The 22,559-nt window shown below is 40.1% G+C and overlaps 1 protein-coding gene across 1 annotated transcript in view; it reads right to left on the bottom strand.

Moving 5' to 3' along the window:
- Positions 1-4,982: 4,982 nt before the first annotated feature.
- The window catches only part of SMAD2 (SMAD family member 2), a 51,676-nt gene continuing 34,099 nt past the window's right edge, over positions 4,983-22,559 (bottom strand). The window contains exons 3-11 of the mRNA XM_086479467.1: positions 18,794-18,883; positions 17,441-17,634; positions 16,775-16,909; positions 13,554-13,628; positions 12,195-12,248; positions 10,911-11,123; positions 8,984-9,121; positions 8,677-8,821; positions 4,983-5,143 (exon numbers count right to left, since the gene is read on the bottom strand). Coding sequence (XP_086335593.1) covers positions 5,020-5,143; positions 8,677-8,821; positions 8,984-9,121; positions 10,911-11,123; positions 12,195-12,248; positions 13,554-13,628; positions 16,775-16,909; positions 17,441-17,634; positions 18,794-18,883 — 1,168 coding nt within the window. The 3' untranslated portion in view covers positions 4,983-5,019. The remainder of the gene's footprint in view (positions 5,144-8,676; positions 8,822-8,983; positions 9,122-10,910; positions 11,124-12,194; positions 12,249-13,553; positions 13,629-16,774; positions 16,910-17,440; positions 17,635-18,793; positions 18,884-22,559) is intronic.

A 22,559-nucleotide genomic window follows, 5' to 3' on the forward strand; every position in this document is an offset into this window, starting at 1 on the left:
GACCGACCACCTAGACAGCTCCTTTCGAAGACTAAACAAGGACTGACGGAGAGCACCCACCAAAGATCGGTTGCCAGCCGTCGCAGTTTAAGTTTAATCATTTCCTATGCTTGCTGCCACAACAGCTGTTCTTGGAATTTCACTTCAAAACGAAAAGGCAAGTAAGACTTTAAAGCAAAGGTAGGTTTTAAAAATCAAACGGAATTTGCAGCCTCAGGTACACATTGCTCACAAGCTCAATTAATTCATGAGGCATACATACATTTTTTTACGGTACCTCACTACAGCTTTAGACAAGCAAATAGCTAGATGCCGTTAACAGAAAAAACGAAGCGTGACAGAAGCTTTGTTTCAACTGCCCCTGTTGCAAATTGAAAGTAAAAAACCAGTAGGGCTGGAGCATCTACGTCCATCGCCACTTTGGATCCTGTTCCAAAAGGATCCATTCGGACTAGATCTTCCACATGGGGGAAAGGGATCAAGAACATCAAGGTCTGACACCTTTACATATCCATTATTTGTCATTCATTTTTCTTCTGCCAACTAGCTAGATTTAATCCTGATTACAGTTAATGAAACAACAGCTAATGTAACATCAAAGACGGTTCTCAGCTTTGAAGCCTTGATTCTAGTTTTAGTAGCCCTAACAATCTAGTACTAAAACTTACTCCACAAACTGTGCTTTCCCAAGAGAAGAAACAGCATCCTGACGTAGAGAATTTTTTACCCAAGAGAGGGTTGAAAAAGGGGACCAACAGGACTGAAGGTTATTTTTAAACGCCCTCCTTTAATACAGTTTATGATGGCTATTTACTAGCCAAGCTTAGGAGGTCAGGAAATCACACATTTGTATTTTCTTAATAGTAATAAACTTTCAGACCAGATGCAATTTAATTCCCTGAGCAGGTCCTTCTAGAAGCACTTTCCAATACAGCTGGCGTGTTCCTTGCTGTATGTGGAGTTCTTCTCACGAAGCCAGTACCTCACTGACTCTCCAGAGCTAGTATTGAGTCTTCAGCGTCCTCCAAATCAGGTTATAGTTAAACTTGTTTTGGTAAAAGGAACAGAACTTCATAGTCAAGTAAAACACTCTGTGGGTGGAGTATGGTGAAATCCTCTATTTCACAATATTTTAACTCAAAACCCAGATGCAGTAAAATTTCAGTTTGCAATGCTAAAAAAAAAAAAAAAAGCGGTAACCGCAACGAAGTATGACAAATTTGAAGGTTAAAACAAAACACAGTTCACTGTGCCAACAATTCGGAGCTGCAGATGATTATCAAACCCCCCAACTTCACACCCTCCCACTTCAATGTGAAAAGTAAAGTTGGACACAAGAAAATAAAACGCTCAGTGAAGTAGGGTAGTTGTGATTTATATGGTTCTTACGGTGTAAATTACTTTAAAGCTATTACTCCTAAACATCCAAGCTGACTACTTTGATAGCACCCAAGAACCTTCTAAGGCAGATATCCATACTTACTTTACGCATTTAAATCAGGCACCCCAGCCAACAGCCTAGGCGCTCTACCAGAGAGCCACTCAGACCCCCAGATTCAGACTTCACCCCTCCCTGCTGATTACACAGGGAGACTGAAGTTAAAACTATTTACGCTGCTTTGCCTGCCATCAGTGTCAAGGAGGCTAAGTTCTGATGAAGCACAGTGTCCCAAATAAGAATAAAACACCACAGCTCTCACCACCTGCCAGATCTGTGTAACAGCATCTGGAAGCCAAAGGACTGTGCAAGACAGTGAAGCACAGAATTCCTGTTGCAGAGAGCTTACCACCTAGATAGGAAACACGCACAAAAGGAAGAGGGAAAAACACAGAGACGATGCTCCACTATCAATTCTCACAGCTTAAAAGCGCAAGAGTTCAGGCATTTGACGTTGTTCTCGAAGCCTCAGCCCTGGAACAACTTCTAAATGAAACTGGGTTATCCTTTGGAGGGGGAAGGGTTCGGCAATGTCAGCTTGGTGCATCCAAGCTGCTAAAAGTCAACTCAAAAATAATTTTTAGGCTCTGGCATTTACATCAGTTACCTCATTTTTGATCATTTGGCTTTGGCAGTACTGCAGAAATCAAGCTCAGGCAGGGCTAGTGAACAGGAGAGAGATCAGAACCCAAGCACGTGGAATCCCAGTCCAAACTTAAGGCAACAGTTACACACAGAGTTTTTCCAGCTTCACAATACAGACAAGCAGCGCTGGCTACCCACACTCAGAAGTATCTCCAGTTGCGTACTCCCCGCTTGGTAAGCATTTTATTTAACCAAGCAGCCTCATGGAAAAAAAATAATTCACTTTTCGTTCGTATTCTGGACATCAGTACTCTGAGCGGCAGAAGAGAAGAGGGACGAAGTCACATTCCTCACGTACCAGAGGCACTGCGCACTGAGGTGCTTGAGCAGGCACTGGTCAGATGTTGAAGAAGAGCAGAACAGCAGTGGGGTAAGTCACAAAGGGGCTGGATTAAGGAACAGGTAGTAGGTTAAAGTTACTCAAGAACTTACCAAAGGCATTTAAATGAAATACATGCAAGTAAAAATTTTGAATGCATCTAAGTCCCCCTGTTCCGCTAAGCTGTGGCTGAAACAGTAATGGCAGGAGGGGAATATTTTAGTGGTACTAAGAAAAAGTCTTCTACAGAGACCGAGATGGCCTTGCACACAGGCGGCACCACAGGTCCACAGATAACATCTGCAGCGCCCTTATACGCTACGTGTAGGTGTGCACCAAAAGAAGGGTACGGTCAAGGCTACCACCATGCTCAAGGCAAAGAAAGTAGCATCGCCGTAACTGAAAGAAGAGTTACGTTCTTTCTTGGAAATCCACAGCGAGGAGACTACAGAGTTAGGTCACCCAACTGATTCAAGCTGCAACCTGTCATAAATGCAATGGAGTCTTTCACCCAGAAAATTCACCCTTAGATATGGTGAGGGTAAATATCTGAGCTAGCAGGATGTAGTTTGAATGTGGCAGGAAAAAATAAACCAACTCCTTCAATAAACTCTCTCTGAAGTAGAAGCCTGTATCACTAAAACACACACAGATCCAGAAGCTCCACGGCAGCTGTGCAAGAAGTGTTTTTAACACCTAAACTACAGCTTTCCAGTCACAACATGCAGGACACAGGTGCCATTTACTTGGTGGGTTAGAATGATTCCTAACCTTCAACAGAAAATACAGACGACAATTAATAAAAAACCACCACCATCATGAGAATTAAAACTTTTATTAGTGTATTCACATATTAGGCAAATGCAACACGCATGAAGCTTATTTCTTAGGTTCACAAGTTCTACCAATACATTAGTCTACTGGTAAAACTAGCACAAACTGGTAACTGCTTTGCCAATTTTCTAAAGGTGTCTGGCCCACTTTTTCAAGGCTTGATTTTTGGTATTGCTTCTATGCCCTAGTCATTATGGCATAAAAATATCCATCACTACCATCAATTCAGTCAACTGATTAAAAGCTGTAACACTGGCCACATTTTTGATCTCAAAGCTAAGTTATCACTAGCTGTACTTACAAAGTACAGTACTAGTGTAATGGATGAAACAATGGGAAAAACAGACAAAGGCAATCCTGCTACTGCCACAATAACAAAAGAATGACAGACAGCTAGATCACAAGATTGTTAGTAAGATGTATATTTTTCAAGTCAGAATAACCCTTCTATACAGTTCCCCAACCCTTCCCCAACCCAGACTTATTTGTAGAATATATTTCAGAATATTTTTAATATGGTGCAGCCTGTAGTGTCCAAGGGTTCACAATAACATGCACTGTCACGAAGAACCTAGAAGTCCTCCTTCGCTGGTCATACCTCAGCAACCACTATCCTAGAGGTTTTGCAGAAGCAACTACTTTTAATAACAAGGCCCATTATGACGTAATGAATGCGTATGATCTGGTATGTAAGTAAGCTATACAAAGCCACTCAGATCAGAAATTTAAATTCTGTTACTGAAATATGTTAAGAAGCTGCATCTATTTTAAAACCTATACGAAAGAGTCTAGTTTACCCTGGGAAAGGATTTTTCAAGGTATTTGGCTCCAAAAACTAAACCCCATGATTTTTAGTGACATCCGTTTAATGAAAAAAATACAGACGTAAAGGGTAAGCCAATAACCTTGTGTACTTAATTCCATATCCAATGCTACGGTAAATTCTCATTCCATGAGAAAAAAATGCCGATTTCAACGATTCAAGGTACAAAAAAGTCCCAAATTACATCAGTCCTAGCAATACTGCTGGCAACAGATGCATCAACTCAGATGGGTAGGGAAAAGTAGACTCCTAGTGTGATGGATACTCAGAATTTATCATATGAATTCATTTTAGGCCCCATTAAGCATATAAAGTGTCTTAAGACTTCGCAGATGAATCTCAAGACATTTCTTTCCCTTCCAATGGAGGGATTTTCTTTTTCTTTAAGAAGGCAGCAAAAAGTTAAGCTTTTCTACAAGGAAAGTCTGCTTTTTATGTTTAGGACAACTTGAAAACCTGCTTATATAAAAAAATATAAAAGAATAAAGGAGTAGAGTCTTGGAATTTTATGAGAGATTTGCCCCAATCAAGAAAACAAACAACTACTTATGGGAACTAAAATGTAGAACAGCACAATACTGTGATATCTGAGATCATGATACATTACCTGTACATACACTTAGCTACTCATGTTATTGATAAACCATTAGGACACTCAATTATATACCCAATAAAAACACCATTAAGAGTCTTTAGAACTGTCCCTTCTTCTTTCTGAAGAAGGCATTTCTATACACTAAATTTTCATCTAGTATCAGAGTATAGGAAACAGAATCCACAAGGTGCTTTAATTGATGAGACCTCAAGTGCTGTTTTTCTTTTTTTTTTTTTTTTTAAAAACCTTTTGGGATAGTAAACAGTTCATGGGGACCACACACAAATACTACGACAGACGAGCTGTTATATTAAGTCTGTTGATTGGACTGGATATTTAGCCCACTGGTAATGGAGGAAGGAGCTTTACGACATGCTGGAGCAGCGTACTGAAGGGGAGCCCATCTGAGTCAATACTTTGTCCAACCATTGTAGAGGTCCATTCAGATGAAGCTCAATCCAGCAAGGAGTGCTTGTTACTGTTTGCCGCCTAGAAAACAAAGAACAGCAAAGTCAGAAAGCAGCTTTGGCTGCCATAAAGTTCTCCATCAGATGATCAGATACGTTTCCATCCATACTTACTCCACAGGAAGACAAAAATCAGCAACCATTACCGTAACTGTTACCAAGCTTTTTTCTAGACTGTCTCTGAAGAAAAAACAAAACAAAAAAACCCCGAACGCCCCACATTTGTAAGACCCATCAATAATTACATTCTTGTCCATAATACCTCGAGAACGTTCAGCCCTGGAGAATAAGACAAGAACTGCAGCAGCGCACCGAGAGCCTTACTGCTAAGAAGAAACTAAAAGCTGAAGGTTGCCCAACCAACGTGTTGTTCACATCACAGATGGCTGTGTGCAGCTACATCTCAACCTTCAAAGAGCCTGCATGCGTAACTGGGTTTAAACTTTGTAGACAACTACTGAGAAATATGGAATGGGGACGCTTGGCTCCACGCTATCAGCGTGGCCAAACAGCACAAGACTATGGTGACCATCAAGCTCTGGCTTTCTGGAGCAATCGACAAGACAAATGTATAAGGAAACAGCTAGATGTTGTCAGAAACACTATGTCAAAACACTGTGTGTGGTTACGCTATGCTTGCTAACTGATGTTATCTCAAAGGAACACCAAACTTTATCTCTGATGTCCTGTAATCCTACGCTTCTATATCTTTTGTACTGTAACAGCCTCACACAAACAATTTAAGGAAAAATTGTGTTTCCCTTGTCTTCTATATAAACTTGCCTATAATTTTCCACGGTAGAAGCCCTTAATTAAACACCATATAGAAAGCCCCAGTAAAGCTGAAGGGCTGACAACCATAAAAGCTTCATTCCCTCTCACATATAACCTTGTTTCAGAGACCTGTTATTCAAAAATCTTTCTTCTCATCTCCAAAGTAAAGAAATCAGTGTTGGACATACTCTGTCTGAGAAATCCTGCTATTTCACTGCACGCACTCCAGGCATAGGAGTTTTCCCAAACTAGACTGGCAAGACTACTGTTGCTAAGCCAGTTTTTCCTAGTAATTCTAGCTATCCCAAAGTCAAAGCAAGGAGGCATTAAGATTCAAAGGCAGCAGATTAGTCAGGCATAAACCCAGCTCCTTCATTTTTACTATCAGCACTGCCACCCTTCACTTCAAGGAAATCTGGTTATAAAGAGAGGAATTGAAAAGGCAGAAAGACTAAGCCAGTGCAAGGACGGATTTCAAAAGTTGTCTGTGGTTTCACATTTTCTAGGAGAAGAAAGTGGCTGGGGACTGTGTTCTCTCAGCACTCTAAAAAACATTGTCATCTCAGCCCTGAATGCCTATGCCAAAACAAAGTGATCCAACAGAAGAACAATCTAAACCACAGGAAATATAGTTCCATTTAGTCTCAAATCCTCTCCTAAAGAAGGAAGTTCATTATTTCTCCGCTGTCAACTCCCCTACAACGTGTTCCACCACACACTTCCTCAAAATTTTATAACTGGTTCTGTTCAACAACCCTGGCTTTGCACTACACTGGCAAAAGTTGATAAAATAGTGACAGTCACTTAGCAGCCACCTCAGCCTCTTCTACCCATGGATTTCCAGTTCACGGATCACTAAGTCTCTTTGCTGTAATTACCTCTACTTAACTTTCTTCAGAGGATGATCCTGGAACTGGATAGTTCCTGCGCTAACGTGAACACTTGTCTGCTGATCTGAACTTCTACCACCATCCTCAACTCAAGCCAACATGTGTCAAGCAAAAAGCTTTATGTTCATTTGTCTACCAAGCGTAGAAAATCTACCACCCTGCCATATCTGCACGTTTATGCACATCTATCATATGCCTACAATGTTTTGGCTTTGCCAAAGCCTGTTCTATGAGAAATATTTTTGCCGTAATAACGAAGCACAGAAGTTTAACAAGAATGATGGAGTCTACAGTGCTTCCTGGTCTATTTTGGACAATTCAGACTACATTCATTTCAGTTAAAGGTTGTGTTTGCAGGAGCAACCTCTTCTTGCTTTAATCACAACTGCAGCACAACTTCCAACTTTCGCGCATCAATAATTTATTAGCACCATCTTAAACAAAGACACAAAGAAACTAGTTCAGCATTACGTCAGCTACCAGTTTCTGTGCCGTTCTGGCAGTGCTTCCACTGCAGCTTGTTCAACCTTACGATCTCTGAACGGTTTACAGACTACTTACAACCAACATCTTCCCTTCTTCGAAATAACTTTACCAAAAGCCTCCCCGCTGTTTTAACCCAGAACACACACACACTCACTTCAAGTTGTCTCCATATAATCTGATTGAGCCTTTCTTCTGTTCCGATTTGAATGTTGTATTTAATTATGCATAAGTGTATACATACTCCTTTTGAGCCAAATTCAACAGTTCTTTAAACTTGAGCCAGATTTTTTTTCTTGTGTACCTCTTGCTAAACAAAGAGGTACCAATTTATTCCATTACTCAAATTTCTCATTTCGTCTAATTAGGCTTTTAAAAAATTGCCTTCATTTAGATGAGAAGCCTCCCCCACACACTGAAACTGCTATTTACATGCATATATTTCAAGAGCAGATAAAAGAATCAAACCCCCATGTGGAACCTACATGCCATTATTCAACTTCAGAAATGATATGGATTTTAAAAAAATCTGTAGGTATTGCAATAGGGTATTGATATGTCAGACTTCATTCTTTCCGTGGACAGTTTCTAGAGAGGTTTAAGGGATTTGTTTAAAACCACATCCCTAGCTCTCCAAAATAATGAAATCTTCAATAATGCTCAGTTAGAAGTCAATTCCTTTTCTTCCCAAATTCCCACACTACATTAAAAACAGGCACTGTCCTCAACTACAGCTCTTAATTTGTGCTAATAGACAATACAACTGGAATCTATTCAGAAGCAGATAAAAGACATTTTTTCCACTGAAACATTTAGCAGTTTTACTACATAAACAGTCATCTTACTCCTGCAAAGTTTTTTCCACTACAAGTTCCAAAACATCTCCCATCCCTTAAAAATGTGTGTTCTCCAGCTGTTTTATTCTGCAGAACGCACTCCAAGCGACTCCAATTCTTTCCATCGGGTACTATCAACTGCATCCAGCACCACAAGCTAACGAACTCGTTATACTCCATATAACAGGACAGAGACCAAAATGACTGTACGTCTAAAACAACAAATAACTTCATAGCACAAACTGTGAAACTTCTAGATGCCGTCAGCGATTTCGCCACAACGAGCAAGGAAGCACGACCACGCGAGGAAAGGGAACTTTGACGACGTTCCTTGCTCAAGAGCTGACGTCAATGCAATACTGAAATCAGTTTACTGCTCCTCATGCCTTAGGCGCTCCATAGCTGGGGAGCGGGGAGAAAAAGGAAAATATGGGTTCAACTTGCAGACAGCAGATCTACAATAGTGGTAAGAAGCCTGTATGTATGGCTTTCGAGTCAGACAGAAGTAGTCTATTAGTGAAAGAAGAAAAATTTTTAACTCTCTATCTAAAACCAAAGGGTTTTTTCCTTACCTGTATTCAGCTCCCCATCCTTTAACAAAACTCATTCTTATGGTACACATTCTAGTAAGCTGATAAACTGCTTCAAAACCCTGATTCACAGATTGAGCCAGAAGAGCAGCAAATTCTTGGTTATTAAAGATTTTTAGATTGCATCCTATAAGGGAAAAAAAAAAGTCAAAAGGGTACAATCAATGAATACTCGTGTTTGCTCACAGAGGCCCGAAACTACAAAGAAACTATCAAAAGGAAAGCAAATGCCACCCTGTGAATACATTCACTGGATAGTTTTACACGAGACCTTTGGTAGGCTACGAACCTGGTGGAATTTTGCACACAGTTGCAGGATGCCAGCCGTATCTTTGATTACAGTTGGGGCTTTGAACAAAAATCGCGCTATCGCTTAGGCACTCAGCAAAAACTTCTCCACCGATGTAATAGAGACGTACTCCCCTCCCTGCAGCAAAATTCAAACGAACTCTAGTTATGGCATGACCCAAGCAGATTAACAAACAAGGCAATATTTTTTTTTCCAGAGAAGGCCAAGGTTCTTCAGAAACCTTCAACAGAAATCTATTATCTACAGGACCACACTGCTGGACTGACAGCTGCAGCAGGAGCAGAACACAATTAACTTGCATTTTTCCTCCATGAACGCACAATATTTGAAGGAGATGCAGAATAATTCTTGGTCAAGAGCGAGACAGAATTTTTGAAGCCATGTAACAGCTTGTAACCCGATTCAAGTTAGGAAGCAGTGTCCATTATCAAGTAACTTTTGCTTAAAGAAATGCTAAAATTGAAATAAAAAGACTAGATTCAACAGAATTAAAACTTGTGCTAGTATTAAAGTGTTGTATGTGGCAGAGGCCACTGTGGTATACTTGTGTTTTCCTTTTTTGCCACTTCAACGCTTGGCTTGCATGCGCCCACACTACTTCACAACCCACTCCACACTCCTCCTCTGTAGTACTTTGACAAAAACAACAGGACTTCGTTTAGCCCCATGACAAAAAAATACCATAAGAAATCCTATTGTTCACTTTCAAATTGTGATCTTGTTCTCTCTCTGAGTCGAAAATAATCTGTATGGGTTATTTCTAGCAGAAGTAAGATAAGTAACATACAATCGATCTCCCACAGAAAACTATTTATAATTAACACGTCCTTTAAAGGCCACAGCTTCTCTTCTCCTCTTTCTTTAAAACTCTTTTTCAAACAAAATGTGAGCTGCTCTATAAAAAAAAAAAAAAGGGAGAGCTCCTTACATCTTCCTCATCACCAATCTTTTTGATCAGTCAGTACAGGCATAGCCTGGGTTTCTGCACACCTAAAGTTTTATTCGACAAGCACGTGGACTTGGCACAGAGGGAGCCAGAAGGTTCTACTAAACAGGTTGAACTTTTTTTAATAAAAGAAGAAGAACAACAAAAAAAATCTCATTAATATTGCTAAATAAAAGAATCCAGGGGAAAAAAAATGTAGCTTACTAAAGAACTTAAAGCCAAGATGCTGCACTGCGGAAAACAGTATTCTTTACTAACCATTACAAAGAAAACACACTGTTTTGGCACGATGAGATTATCTCAATGGCAGTTTTTCCCATTTTAGAAAAGAACTCATGAAGTACTAGTCATGTCCATTCTGCATTTTATAAATTAGAATAAACTAAGCAACACGTTAATATTTTGTAATTAAAGCTTCAACTTCAATTATAAGCAACTCTGAATATAAATGCTACCCAGGGCATAGTGGTCCAACAAGGAGCCTGAAAGCTAAAAACCTGCCCCTCGGGATGCTTTGGTGCATCATCTTTTTCCAGAAGGCAGAGAACAGCAACATGAGCAACAGAAATCCCACACAGCTGAGAGGCTTCCTCCAGTGCTGCTTGCAGCCTGACAGCTGTGTGACTGCTGCTGCCGCCAACTTACGGACTCCTGATTAGGGAAAGGCAGCTCCTTCCAGCTCCAGCCGTCACTACATGTCTTTCCAATTGCAACTGGCTGTGGAAGCAGAAGCTGCTACATTTCTCCCTGATTTCAGAAGTGGTGATCTCTGCGCCCTCCCAATTCTGTCCTTAGCAAGAGAGACCAAGCTCTCCTTGGCAAGCCTTGAAAGAGTTCAATGGCTGGCTGCACAAGGGTGAAAGGATCCCATCACACAGATCTGCCCATCCTACCTGGATCATTCCAGATAATTTAGTGGCTAAAATGAAATTAAATAGTTAGAAGACCAGAGATTTTTACCTATGTGTCTCCTTGTCATTTCCACTGTAGCATTTCTGTTTACATTGGAAAGCAGACCTAGACAAAATCGTTCTGAATTTGATGGATCTGTAAAGCCATCTACGGTCAGGGAAGGCTGTGATGCATGGAAGGTTTCTCCCACTCTTTGATTCAATTCATAATATGCTATTGAACACCAAAACGCAGGCTCCGAGTAAGTAACTGGCTGCAAGTCTAAAAAAAAAATTAAAAAATAACCTTAACACAGAATTTGAGGCTGAAAAGAAACCTATCTGCCCTGCTATTCGTCTCTTCCAGAAATGACAACTCAAATTATATTTTGCTTGCTGTCATTTTCACCTACCCTGGTAAACAGAATGGAATTCAATATTCCACACAAGGGAAGGAGGAGGGGAAGAAGGGGTGATCTAATCTGACCACAGCTCATGTACTTCAGTACTTGCATTTTGCTCGGCAATGATTAAGCTAATGTTACTGTGAGTGCCAGACGTTGAGACACTTCTGCTGCCTCTCTATAACTTGCAAACATTTTGGCAACACTAAAGAAAAGATGAAACTATCAAACACCGAGCCACACAAAGGAAAAAAAAATATTAATATGAAAATGATGTTCCCTTGTATTACGCTGGATCTTATACCGTCTCTTTATCTAAAGGCAGCTTGAAGCTCCTTTTACTCTGCCCTACTAGAGCTCAGTACCTTCCCCTTCCCCATGCATCTTCAGCTTTTCCTCCGTTGCTTCCCCTTTTTACCTACCCTAATTACTTACTCAGTGTTCCGAACAGCATTTTCCTGTCACATACTGTCACCATTCTTTCAACAAACGCAAGGGAATCTGATCTTCCCCAGGCATTTATACAGACACAGCCGTGGCACCTGATCAAAGCAGGTGGGCCACTAATGTGGGAGTAACAATCATGTTGTGGTCACAAGCGAAGCAGTACATGAGAAGAGCAGCAGAACACATACACAAGGGAGACAGCAAGTCTGGGCAGCACTACAGATAGGCTAATGTCCTTTAAACTATTTGTTTTATAAATGCTACCCCTGCACACACAAACATATTATGCTTTCTCTTTGCTAGAAGCTCAACAGTTACAGAAACAGTTATTAAAAAGTTATTAACCCAGCCCTATTACATTTATCATCAGGAAGCCAAGCCATAGTCTCCTCCTAATATATCTCTTACTTTTTTTTTAAGTACATGTTCATTTTTAATGTAATTATATATATAAAGAAGAGTCATCACACACAGAGAAACAATTAGAAGTATTTCCAGCTTACCCAAGCTATGATTAACTGGAGAGAGAGTACTAGGAGACAGCTCTGCTGGAGATCCTGTTAAAGCAATAGAGATTGTTTTAGAGCAAATGATTCTTGTTGTTTCAGACGGGTAGGTATGACCCACTATCTAGATACAGTTTTACATTAAAATTCTTTGGAGTAAGAAACCTCAGAAATCCTACAACCAGTTTTCCAGCGTGTCACATGCTTATTCTGAATTAAGATTACATTTAATTTTCTAGACTCCTGGGAATCCACCCCTCCTCGTAAAGACTCAATTAACATCTTAGTGTGGTATTTGTCACAGCTCTCACCTCATGCACATTCTGTGAACGTAACTAATTATGCACTTGATCAGTGAGAAGGTAGTGACGACTTCCCAAATTCAGTGGAAAAAAAGCTAAGAAAAAGTGGATGAGACAATCAAGGTGTTACCTCTCTACTTTCAAAGAAGAGGGTTTATCTCTAGAAAAGAACAAGCTGAATTTCCTCATCTGAGGAAATCATTCTTTCCTGGAAGCAGGAAGGAAAAAACCTCAGAAAAACATCAAGTTTCCAACACAATTAGCACAGTAGTAGGCAAAATACAGGCAGACTTTGCACAGGAACATTCCTACAAGGACTGCTGATGTCCAGCTTTTTTAATTAAGGTACTTACTGTCACATAGTGGGAAAATATTGCAGTTCTTACAGAAACTGGTGCAGTTGATTCCAATTAACTGAAAAAGGTTGCTAACATGAGCTAATCAAACACACACGCAAGTCTGCCAGCACATAGCAGGAGGTTCTTATCCAGCACACTAACTGTGTTTTGTCCAAGTCTAAGGCCAACCAAATTATCTAGAAACCCTTTCATTCAGAGGCACAAATGCTTAATGTTTCTACCACTCTTTCAACAGAGCCTTCCACACAAGAATTAATTCGGAACATGGCAGAAGTGATGAGGTTGTCAGAGTTCAGAGACAGGTTCTCAAAATGCAGCATTTCTGTAACTTGTTTAGGCCAACAGACATTTTGCTTCAATGAACCTGTTGCCAGAAGGCAAAGTTAGGGGTAGACTCAAACCCGTCAGCTATTAAAATCTATTTTAAGGCTTTCTGATGAAGACTTAATTAGGCCTGTATGCTTTTGTTATGAAACAAACTAAATGTTCTTAATATGGCACAGAACGTTTTAAACGCATTCCCCTAGCAAAAAAAAAATTTATTTTGTTCACAAAAGACTGAAAGTGATACTTTAAACAGAAAACACCAGGTTGTCCAGAGGGCTTCTGCCTTCATCGCTCAGGATGAAATCATGCCACCATGCAGAGGAACCAGTAATCTCAAGTCTTCAAGGTAGTGAAAAACAAAATTTTACCTGTATCCATGCTTTGGTTCAACTGCTGGTCACTCGTTTCTCCATCTTCACTGATATATCCTGGAGGTGGTGTTTCTGTCAAAAAAAAAAAATCCACCTATTGGTTCAACGACTGGGGAAATTTGTAAGATTTATTAGCACTCAGGGTTTTTGTCCTCAAGTCTTCACAATGATACCTGAACACTGAATTAGAATTTCATTTTGCTGTCCCTTTTTCCTTCCAGTAGGACTTCAAATCCATTACCTGCCTTGTCGTCTAGGTAAAATATATCGTCTCTTGTAAGCCAGTCAATTGCTCAAATATCTTATATAATTAACAGATAACTCTTGTTTGTTCCATTTAAGACAAGATACTTTCACTACAATGAGTAACAATTTTGCAATTGTGATCAACAGCTTTCACATTTAGTAGAATTACAAATGAAAAAAAACCATCTGGTGACTTCTACAGAGCAGTAGCTGTCTTTATGTAGCACAACCATCAGATCAGATACCCTCCCACACCTTATAGAAGTTGCCAGATTTAAAGGTTATTTTTCAGTTCAGTCCCCAAATCCATTTTCCTTCAACACCCAACGATTTCACTCATTAATGATAACTATATTATCTAACTAGTTACACTGCACAAGCTCTATTATTAGTAGTAATTCCAAGTTCTATTAAAAAAGTCATCTATCTTTTAACTAGCTTGCTTTAAAAACGGAGTTTCACAAACCCAAGTAAACTCATTAACAACTCTGGAGCAATCTGATACTAGAAACTGTGTCTAATTCCACAGAAATATCTTCAAAACCCAGAGGAGTACGGTTGTTCCTCTTCCCCATTCAAAATGCACTTTGTAATCCAGATAATGAGTTAACCAATTGCCTTCCAGGAAATAATTTTCTTTGAACTGGGCAAACGTCTTTTCCTATACATTACAGGTAAAACCTGGATTTCTTTAGTGAAAGCATTTGAAGCTAACCACCTCCATGATTGCCTTGGAATTGTCTGAGATATCTGAGGGATTAAACGCATTTAATTATATTATTACCAAACAGCAGAAATTTAAAGAGAAAGCCTTTTGCTTAGAATGAAAATCAAATTATATCAACTACCATGTCCGAGATTTTCAGCAATATAGTAAGATCAGAAGGAAGTCAGTGAGAGGAAACTAGACGAAGTCAGTTGACCAAATAAAAATGAACTGAAAGAACGCTATCTTCGGTTGATTCTGTAAAACTAGTGTGCTAAAACAGATGCGACAAAATTCAAGTGAGAATTCAAAAGGAAGATTAAGGGAAATCTTTACTAGCAAGGAGTATGACGTCAAAAATCATCCTTGTTTCAAACATTTCTATAGAATTCACTGTGATAAAGTGGACTCCACCCATCTCAAACTCAGTCGTTACAGTTAAACCCACAGCCATGGTAAAAGGTCAATAACCATTTCCAATCCAACTCAATCCACGCCTCCTGTTTCCAGCTGCTAATCTAGGCTCTTTGGCACAGATTATTTTCCGTACCTAGTCTCTGTCTGAACAGAGAAGATTTCCTCCACCTAGTACTACTAATACTGTTTTAGAGTCAGAGGTTGAGCACCACCACAGCTGGAAATAAATTCCCAAGTGCAGCATTAAAAATTCTTAGCAGAGCTTGAACACTGCCAGGAGTTTGGACAAGGCAGCTTAGCACACCCGCAACCTGAAAGGGAACATACAGCCCCGAAGCCCACCCTGCACCTTCACAATCACCGTCTCCCCAGCTGTAGGTAAAACCAACCTCTCTGTACACCAAGCACAGAGACAAGTATTGAGATGCAAAACGAGCAGGGTTGTCAGTCTGTCCGACCGCTAAAGAAAACAGTTCTCTGAAGCAGGCTGCCGAGACACACAAGACTTTCCAGAACCCAGCTCAGTATTCAAGATTAAGTTAACAAGGTCAAATAAAGTAAGATGTCATGATATGAATACAACAGGGGAGTGTAGCGACAAAGAGGAGGTGGCAAGGTGTGGTTAGCTGCATAAATATTTGCAGATCACGTGAATACCCGCAATCACCTTGAACAGACTTCCTGCAAACAACCACCTAGTGGCTGTAGCTCATTTCCATAGCACTGGATTTTCAAATGGTGGCTTTCTGGTAAGTTGTTTGCAAATGCTATCAAAAGCCCACAGATTGAGTCAAAAAAAGTATACACAAGTTAAGAAAGCAACACCAACTTCTAGCACCTTAAATGGCTCTTTAAAGATGTGCTGTTCCTAGGTGGCCACAAATGTGGCCCAAATTAAACAGATGAGGTCAAATTAATTGAAATTTTTTATGGTGCTGTTTCAATTCTTGGATGCATTTAAAGAAAACATAAGCAACATCCTGTTTAAGGCATGTAGATGCAATTTGCACATTGCACATATTTGAGTTTCAAGGCAGTCATCCTATCCTTCAAGAGAGACCAGATCTGAATTTTCAGCTTGTTCTTAACGTAGCTGCATTAGACATTTATGAGAAAACTTCAGCTTTGCTTGGGTTTACGCTCCAGGCAACTTCCTGAAGAGACAGGAGACAGGAAGTTGGGGCAGGAAACAAAGGTCACCGATTTTATGTTTCAATAGGGGTACAGGATTTTGGGTGCACTGGAGCAGATTAGTTTTGGTATTTTATTTCGGGGTGTGGAAGAGGCAAAGAGGAGGAGGAGGAATTCTCTAGGAGTTCAATATTGTTAGGTTGTTCTTTAATACTAAAAAGACAAAACTGTATGCACACAATAGTAAGAAATACACAAAGCAGACCTTGACTGATTGTGAATGACAGATCGAAACACTTTTTAAGTCACTATTCTGCAACTTAAGTTTTCTCCACATACTACACGTGGTGAGATTGAGCAGCAGTTCACTACTCAATCTCCAATACACAGCATTTAGCAACCCCTGCATGTTTGTAAAACAGCCTTAAAGCATAAGGTGAAGGTCTACTTTGTACTCATTAACATTCTGAAGCTTAAATAAGCTACTGAAACCAAGTAAGCTATTGTGAAACCACAGCAATGTGGTTTTACACAGCATCATGTTCTGCAAACAATACTGTTCAGGCATTTCCACTGGAATTACTAAATGAAGTCAACTAGATTTAATTTATTGGTGCATCTTTCAATTAATTTGATCTCTTAGGAGGATGAAATTGCCGTCTTTGTTCCAGCGGCAGAATGTTAAGTGTACTGCTTGTGGTGGGAGTTAAGAAAATACCTGGTATGTAATTGCTCTGTGGTTCAATTCCAGCTGGAAAGTTAGTGTTTTCAGGAATGGAATGGGTATAGTCATCGAGAGGTGGAAGCTCCGTTAGAATCTCAGTGTGCCGTGGCACTAGTACAGGAGGCAAGACTGGAAAAGCAAAATTCAAAGCATTAGTAAGACCCTCAAAATACACCGTTCTGTGAGGTAAAAAGGGGAGGGGGGGGAAAGGGGAAACAAAAAAAAAAAGGAAATTGCTAGATGTTTTAGATTTTAACAGGTTTTGAAATGTTCTGACTCTCTGCACTGCTAATATTGCAATTGTACTGCTAGTTACTAGAAGAATCAGATTCCTGAGGTGCCTTTTGAGTAAGACTGTTCCGTATTAGCAAAGGTAAGTCATCTCTAGTCCCCTTTTCAGTCCGGACTGCACTTAGCTAGCTGGAAACTGCTAGCAGTACTGGAAGTGTTTATCAGGGGTATTCAACACATTTTAACAGTAAAGATACTGAAAAGTCTTTACAAAACTTCCAGGAGGTGGTATTCTCAAAAGCTGTATCTCTAAGAATCTTGTACTTTTGGCAAGAGAAAGCATCGCCTTTCTCTATTTTCCATCTAAGACATTATGCTGAACAAGTGCACACAGATGCTGCTGTACAAAGTCAGAAGCCGTCTTCCTACCTGGTGTCTCCACTCTCTGGTAGTGGTAAGGGTTTACACATACTTCATCCTTTTTAAGATTAAAAGCATATTCACAGTTTTCAATTGCTTTAAGTTCATGGTGACTGTGAAGATCTGGCCAGCGCCACAAACGACAGTAAATGACATGTGGTAATCCTTTACGATGAGATACCTGTAGACGGCCATCGAGAGATCTATAGGGGAAAGATGTTGAGAAGTATTTACAGACTGCATGCTGTCTCTTAATCACTCAAGCAACAGTTTACACACATGGGATAGGTAGTTTATTTATTCTTGGAATTCAGTGGAGTGACACTGTTAGTGACATTTATAGTCTTGTTAAAAAGCTTCAAATATGATAAAAATGATGGTATCAAGCAGTGTCTTAACTTATTTTTGAGATGCTCAAATTATTGCCAGTGAATTTAGAGTTCATTAAAAGCCACTTTACCTCCAACCAAGTATTTAGGATGATTGCTTCATATAAATTTTTTTAAATGCAAAAGACAGTTGTTGAAAAAAGAATAAATAAAAAAATCACACACTTAATAGTCCCTTCCACTGCTAAACCTCAAGGCTTTGCTGTGGCATGGATGCTTTATGGCTTTAAGCATAAGGTTTCCCACAGGACTGCAAATAAGCCTATAAGCAGTCAGCTGCCCAAGTGATCCACACAGCAGTATAACTGTAATGCAAAAAGCATGAATGCACATCTTGTAAGGGCTATACAGTTTATCTTCTTGACTTTGTCTGCCTTGCTACCAGCTGAAAACGTTTTGCTAGTTTTAAGACAGACTGCATATGCTTACACAAATGCAGATGTTTATGACTGTTATGGGATGGGAGACAAACCTCAATACACAAATCAAGTAATGTGACATGAAAAAATAAAGAACCTGTTTAGAATTTGCCCATCATTAACTACTGAAGAATTTACAAGCAATTCTTTGGTAGCTCGTATCTGAGCCAATTAGCAAGATTTAATTGAAAGCTTGTGGCATACAAAGCAGTTTAAACACTTTGTAAGATTAGGTCTAAAGAATTAAGTTTCCCAACTTTATTAATATAAATACCAAATCACATTAGAGCTTGCATTTAACTCAAGTCTTCCCATTCTTTAAATAGCACTGGCGTGAAAAAGGAGTATTCCAGAATTAGAGTTTCATTGGTCAAAACATCAGCTGAGAACACTTGGATTTCTACACTGGCAAGCAAATATTTTAAAATGCTGTACCACGAGAGGCCTAGGAAGCATTTTAGTCTATTTTACAGCTAAAGCATCCCATTACAGACCCTCCAAAGCCAATCCCTCCCACAAGATTCCTATGATGCGAGAGAGGGCAGAATATTCACCTGGTTTGTTCAGAGAAGCTGTAAAGGCCTGTTGTATCCCACTGATCTATCGTGTTTGGTGTACTCAGTCCCCAAATTTCAGAGCAAGTGCTGTGCATAAATTGAAAACAAAAACAAAAAATTGATATGAATATGGAACATGGTTATTCAAAACACCATGATGTCAAACATGGAAAAATGTACAGAATACTTCCTTTCACATAGAAGATAGAGCATTCTTAAACTTGCATTTAAACTGACATCTCATGCTATATTTTCTATATGAAGGAGGCTATCAAAATGGAACATGTGATTCAAGGTAAATGGTAATGTTTTTAAAAGGTGAACAAGTTCTCTGGTTTTAAGTAGTCAGTACAGTTGCAATGTTCCTTAAAACAGGCAAAACTTCCTCAGCCTAGCTCTTAATAAAATAAAATTTTTAAGGGTAGTTTCTGGGTTGTTTTTTTTGGTTTTGTTTGTTTTTAAACATAAGCTTCCCTAAGACCTCAAACAAAGGCCATGTGTATCTGAAACTGAACATCACAGTTTTACTTTCAGCTACCACCACTTAAGCAATAATCTCATTCTCACATAGTAATCTGCTGCTTTTCCCAAACCAGGAAAATTCGGACCTTCAAGAAGCACATCGTAGCTGATACTTCTCACTGTGTTATGTGCTCTCCTTGACTAAAGAACTAGATGTTCTTTTCCACTGTATACAAAACACAGAATGTTTAACAGTTTTACAGTACAGTATTTCAATACTTAACTATAGAATAACAAAACTTTAATGGCTAAATCAAGCAGGAAGAAATGACAGACTACTAATTATTTACTAAACTGGTTCAATGACAAGTAAAAATGGCCTTCACAAGCACAAACTAAAAGCAGCAGCAGATTTAAGCAAAGCAAGAAAACAGCATGGGCTTGTAAATGGGAAGCAGACTCAGACACATAAATCAAACTCAGCTCTATCATAGACTTGCTCTGTGACCACTGAAAACTGTTTGTTTTATGTAACACACACCTAGACTTCGCACCTCAGAAATTAAGAGAATTTGGTTCACAAGAAACTTACATCTCCACTTCCTAACTACAAATCCTGAAGTTTGACTTGCTGCTACATTACCTTTAAAATTAACAACCCCTGAAAAGTCGCCACAGAAATAAAAGAACACAAGTTCACCAAACTCCTGGTTTTAAATACAGGTGTTGTGATTTAAATTCAAACTGAGCTTAGCTGACACACTCAAAAGTTTGGATTAAGTGCTTAAGGGAAGAGAAGTGAGGTAGGTATTTTTAATTCTCCTCCCTATACAGAGAAAATTCATTAGTGTTACGAGACAAAAGAGCAGACAGCACAGCACTGTACTTAAAACCACTGTCAGGGCTGACAATCACCTCAATTCCACAATGACTTAAACAAAACCTAAGTGCAGGCTACTGATGAAGGGAATGAACTGTTCCTGTCCCTTTCTTGCCTGTCCCACACGCCTCATTTCTAATGCCATCCCAGAGAGGCTGAATGTCCACGTAAATTTTGTTTCTGAGCAGCAATCCAAATCACTAAACTGGCTATCTGACCACAGGACATACACAGCTGAAAACATACGTTTTGAGAGTTACTTTTCAGCCAGATCAGTTCTTCTATTCACTGTGAAGCTACACAAGCTCTACAACGGAGGAGCGAGAGGGTAACAAGCATGAACTGGAGCACAGGAGGTTCCTTCTAAACGTCAGGAAAAACTTCTTTACTCTGAGGGTGGCAGAGCCCTGGCACAGGCTGCCCAGGGAGGCTGTGGAGTCTCCTTCCCTGGAGATGCTCAAAACCTGCCTGGACATGATCCTGTGTGACCTGCTCTGGGTGACCCTGCTTTGCCAGGGGGTTGGACTAGATCATCTCCAGAGGTCCCCTCCAGCCCCCGACGTTCTGTGATTCTGAGAGCGTAATTTTGGGCAGCAGCCTGCATTTATTGAAAATAAAAAATGTTAAATAAAGTACAGCCTTTGACATTTTACTAATTACAGACCCAAGTAAAATCTTATACTAGGTGACACTTTGTCTAGTAGAGAGCAGCACAGAGCCACATGCAAAGGCCCACGCTCTGATATGCATCCAGCTCTTCAAAAGAGCCAACTGTTCTGGAGAAGTTGCATCCATCTCTCACACAGGCAGCATCACAGCTCTCCAGAAGAAGTGTGCCAGAGAGGGATACTGACCATCACTGCATCAGTAGAGCCTGCAGCCTCTCTTTTTCATATCCTTAAGATGCCCCCAGGACAGTGGGCTGCCAGAAGCTGCGTAAGGACTGAAATAGTTGACCTGAAAACACACAGGTAGCCTGTGGGACACCAGGGAGCAACCCTACACTGTGCTGTGTCCTTAAATACGTACCACTACTGCTGGTTAAGACAGATCATCACGCACATTAAATTAGAAGAACCATCAGTAGACACAAAGCCTGCTGTGTATTAATTGACGCAGTCAGCTCTGACAGCTTACTACCTTTGAGCAATGGATCCTTTACTCAAAGCAGTGCTCCAAAACTAATGCTGTCACACAGAATACATGTTCCCAAAATTGGGGGGTGCATCACTGGTGTAAGCATGACATGCCACGCATTTGCTTCACAAGACTTAAGACAGCACATGTAAAAGTAAAATTTCAGAGCCCTTGACAAAGCACAATGAACAGGAACAGCGTTTTACGTTGCTAACCTCTTCTCTCTAAAAATATTCAAACTATCAAAGCTGACAGCATATTCCACAACCTACAGAAAGACAAAGAGTATCTTGAAGTGACTGTGTGACGGAGCCATAGCTCACAGTGAAACTCAGGACACCATGGAGGGAGGGCAGGCCAGGAGGTACAGAAATAGTGATCAGTTAGAGCAAAACTGCTCCAATATTCAGCAGCTTACATGATATGCTGTCTTCCAGGGTGTACATCTACTTAGAGCCAGGATTAATATTAATGCTTTACTGGCTTATCTATACTAGGACTATACTCCAACTCCAATAATCCACAATCAAATGCTGAAAAGCCTGCAGGAAAATCAGCCCCTATGATCAATAAAGTCAGCTCAACACAGCTTTTACTGTTCACTGGAAGAAACATCTGAGGAAATAAAGTTATCTCCCCACTCTCCTGCTCACATAAAAGACCCACTGACTAAAAGATGCAAGACCGTCCCCCCACCATGTCACCCAGACAGTAAACCAGGGCTCTTAATATTCACACACACGCACACTAAGTCAGAATGAAATTCCTCGCCACCATAAAAGGCACACTTCATACACAGCACTGCCTTGAAAGGCCACAGTGTGTTCATTCATACACAAGCAATAGCCTGACGCAAGGCAGACACACCTACTCATCCCAGAAAAGTGGTGGCTGGAAAGAAGGCGACTGCATTCTGAAAGATGTTTGAACAACCACTAAAACCATCTAAAAGGGAGACAGGAGGTACAGACTTTTTAGAAGAACAGAATTACTGCCCCAAAATAAACACGAGGCATCCTCTCCTAAACCTACCCTTCTGAAGCGTCCTAAACCCCTTGTGATGTGATGTGTCCTTCTACGCCTTAGTCCATAAAGAATTCAGAAGAATCAAGGACCAACACCTGTACTCGTAAGGAGTCTTGTCTGGAAACACTCCCAGGCCCTGAACACGATTGTGTATGCTAGAAAGCAGCTAGGACATTCCCTAGAACCGCACCGTGCCAACTACTGCTCTCCCACACAATTCCCAGGTTTGAGAGTCACACACTATCGGGACCACTCGCT

This window comes from Leptosomus discolor, chromosome Z (genome assembly GCF_034619465.1).
Source record: "Leptosomus discolor isolate bLepDis1 chromosome Z, bLepDis1.hap2, whole genome shotgun sequence".
Taxonomy (NCBI): domain Eukaryota; kingdom Metazoa; phylum Chordata; class Aves; order Leptosomiformes; family Leptosomidae; genus Leptosomus; species Leptosomus discolor.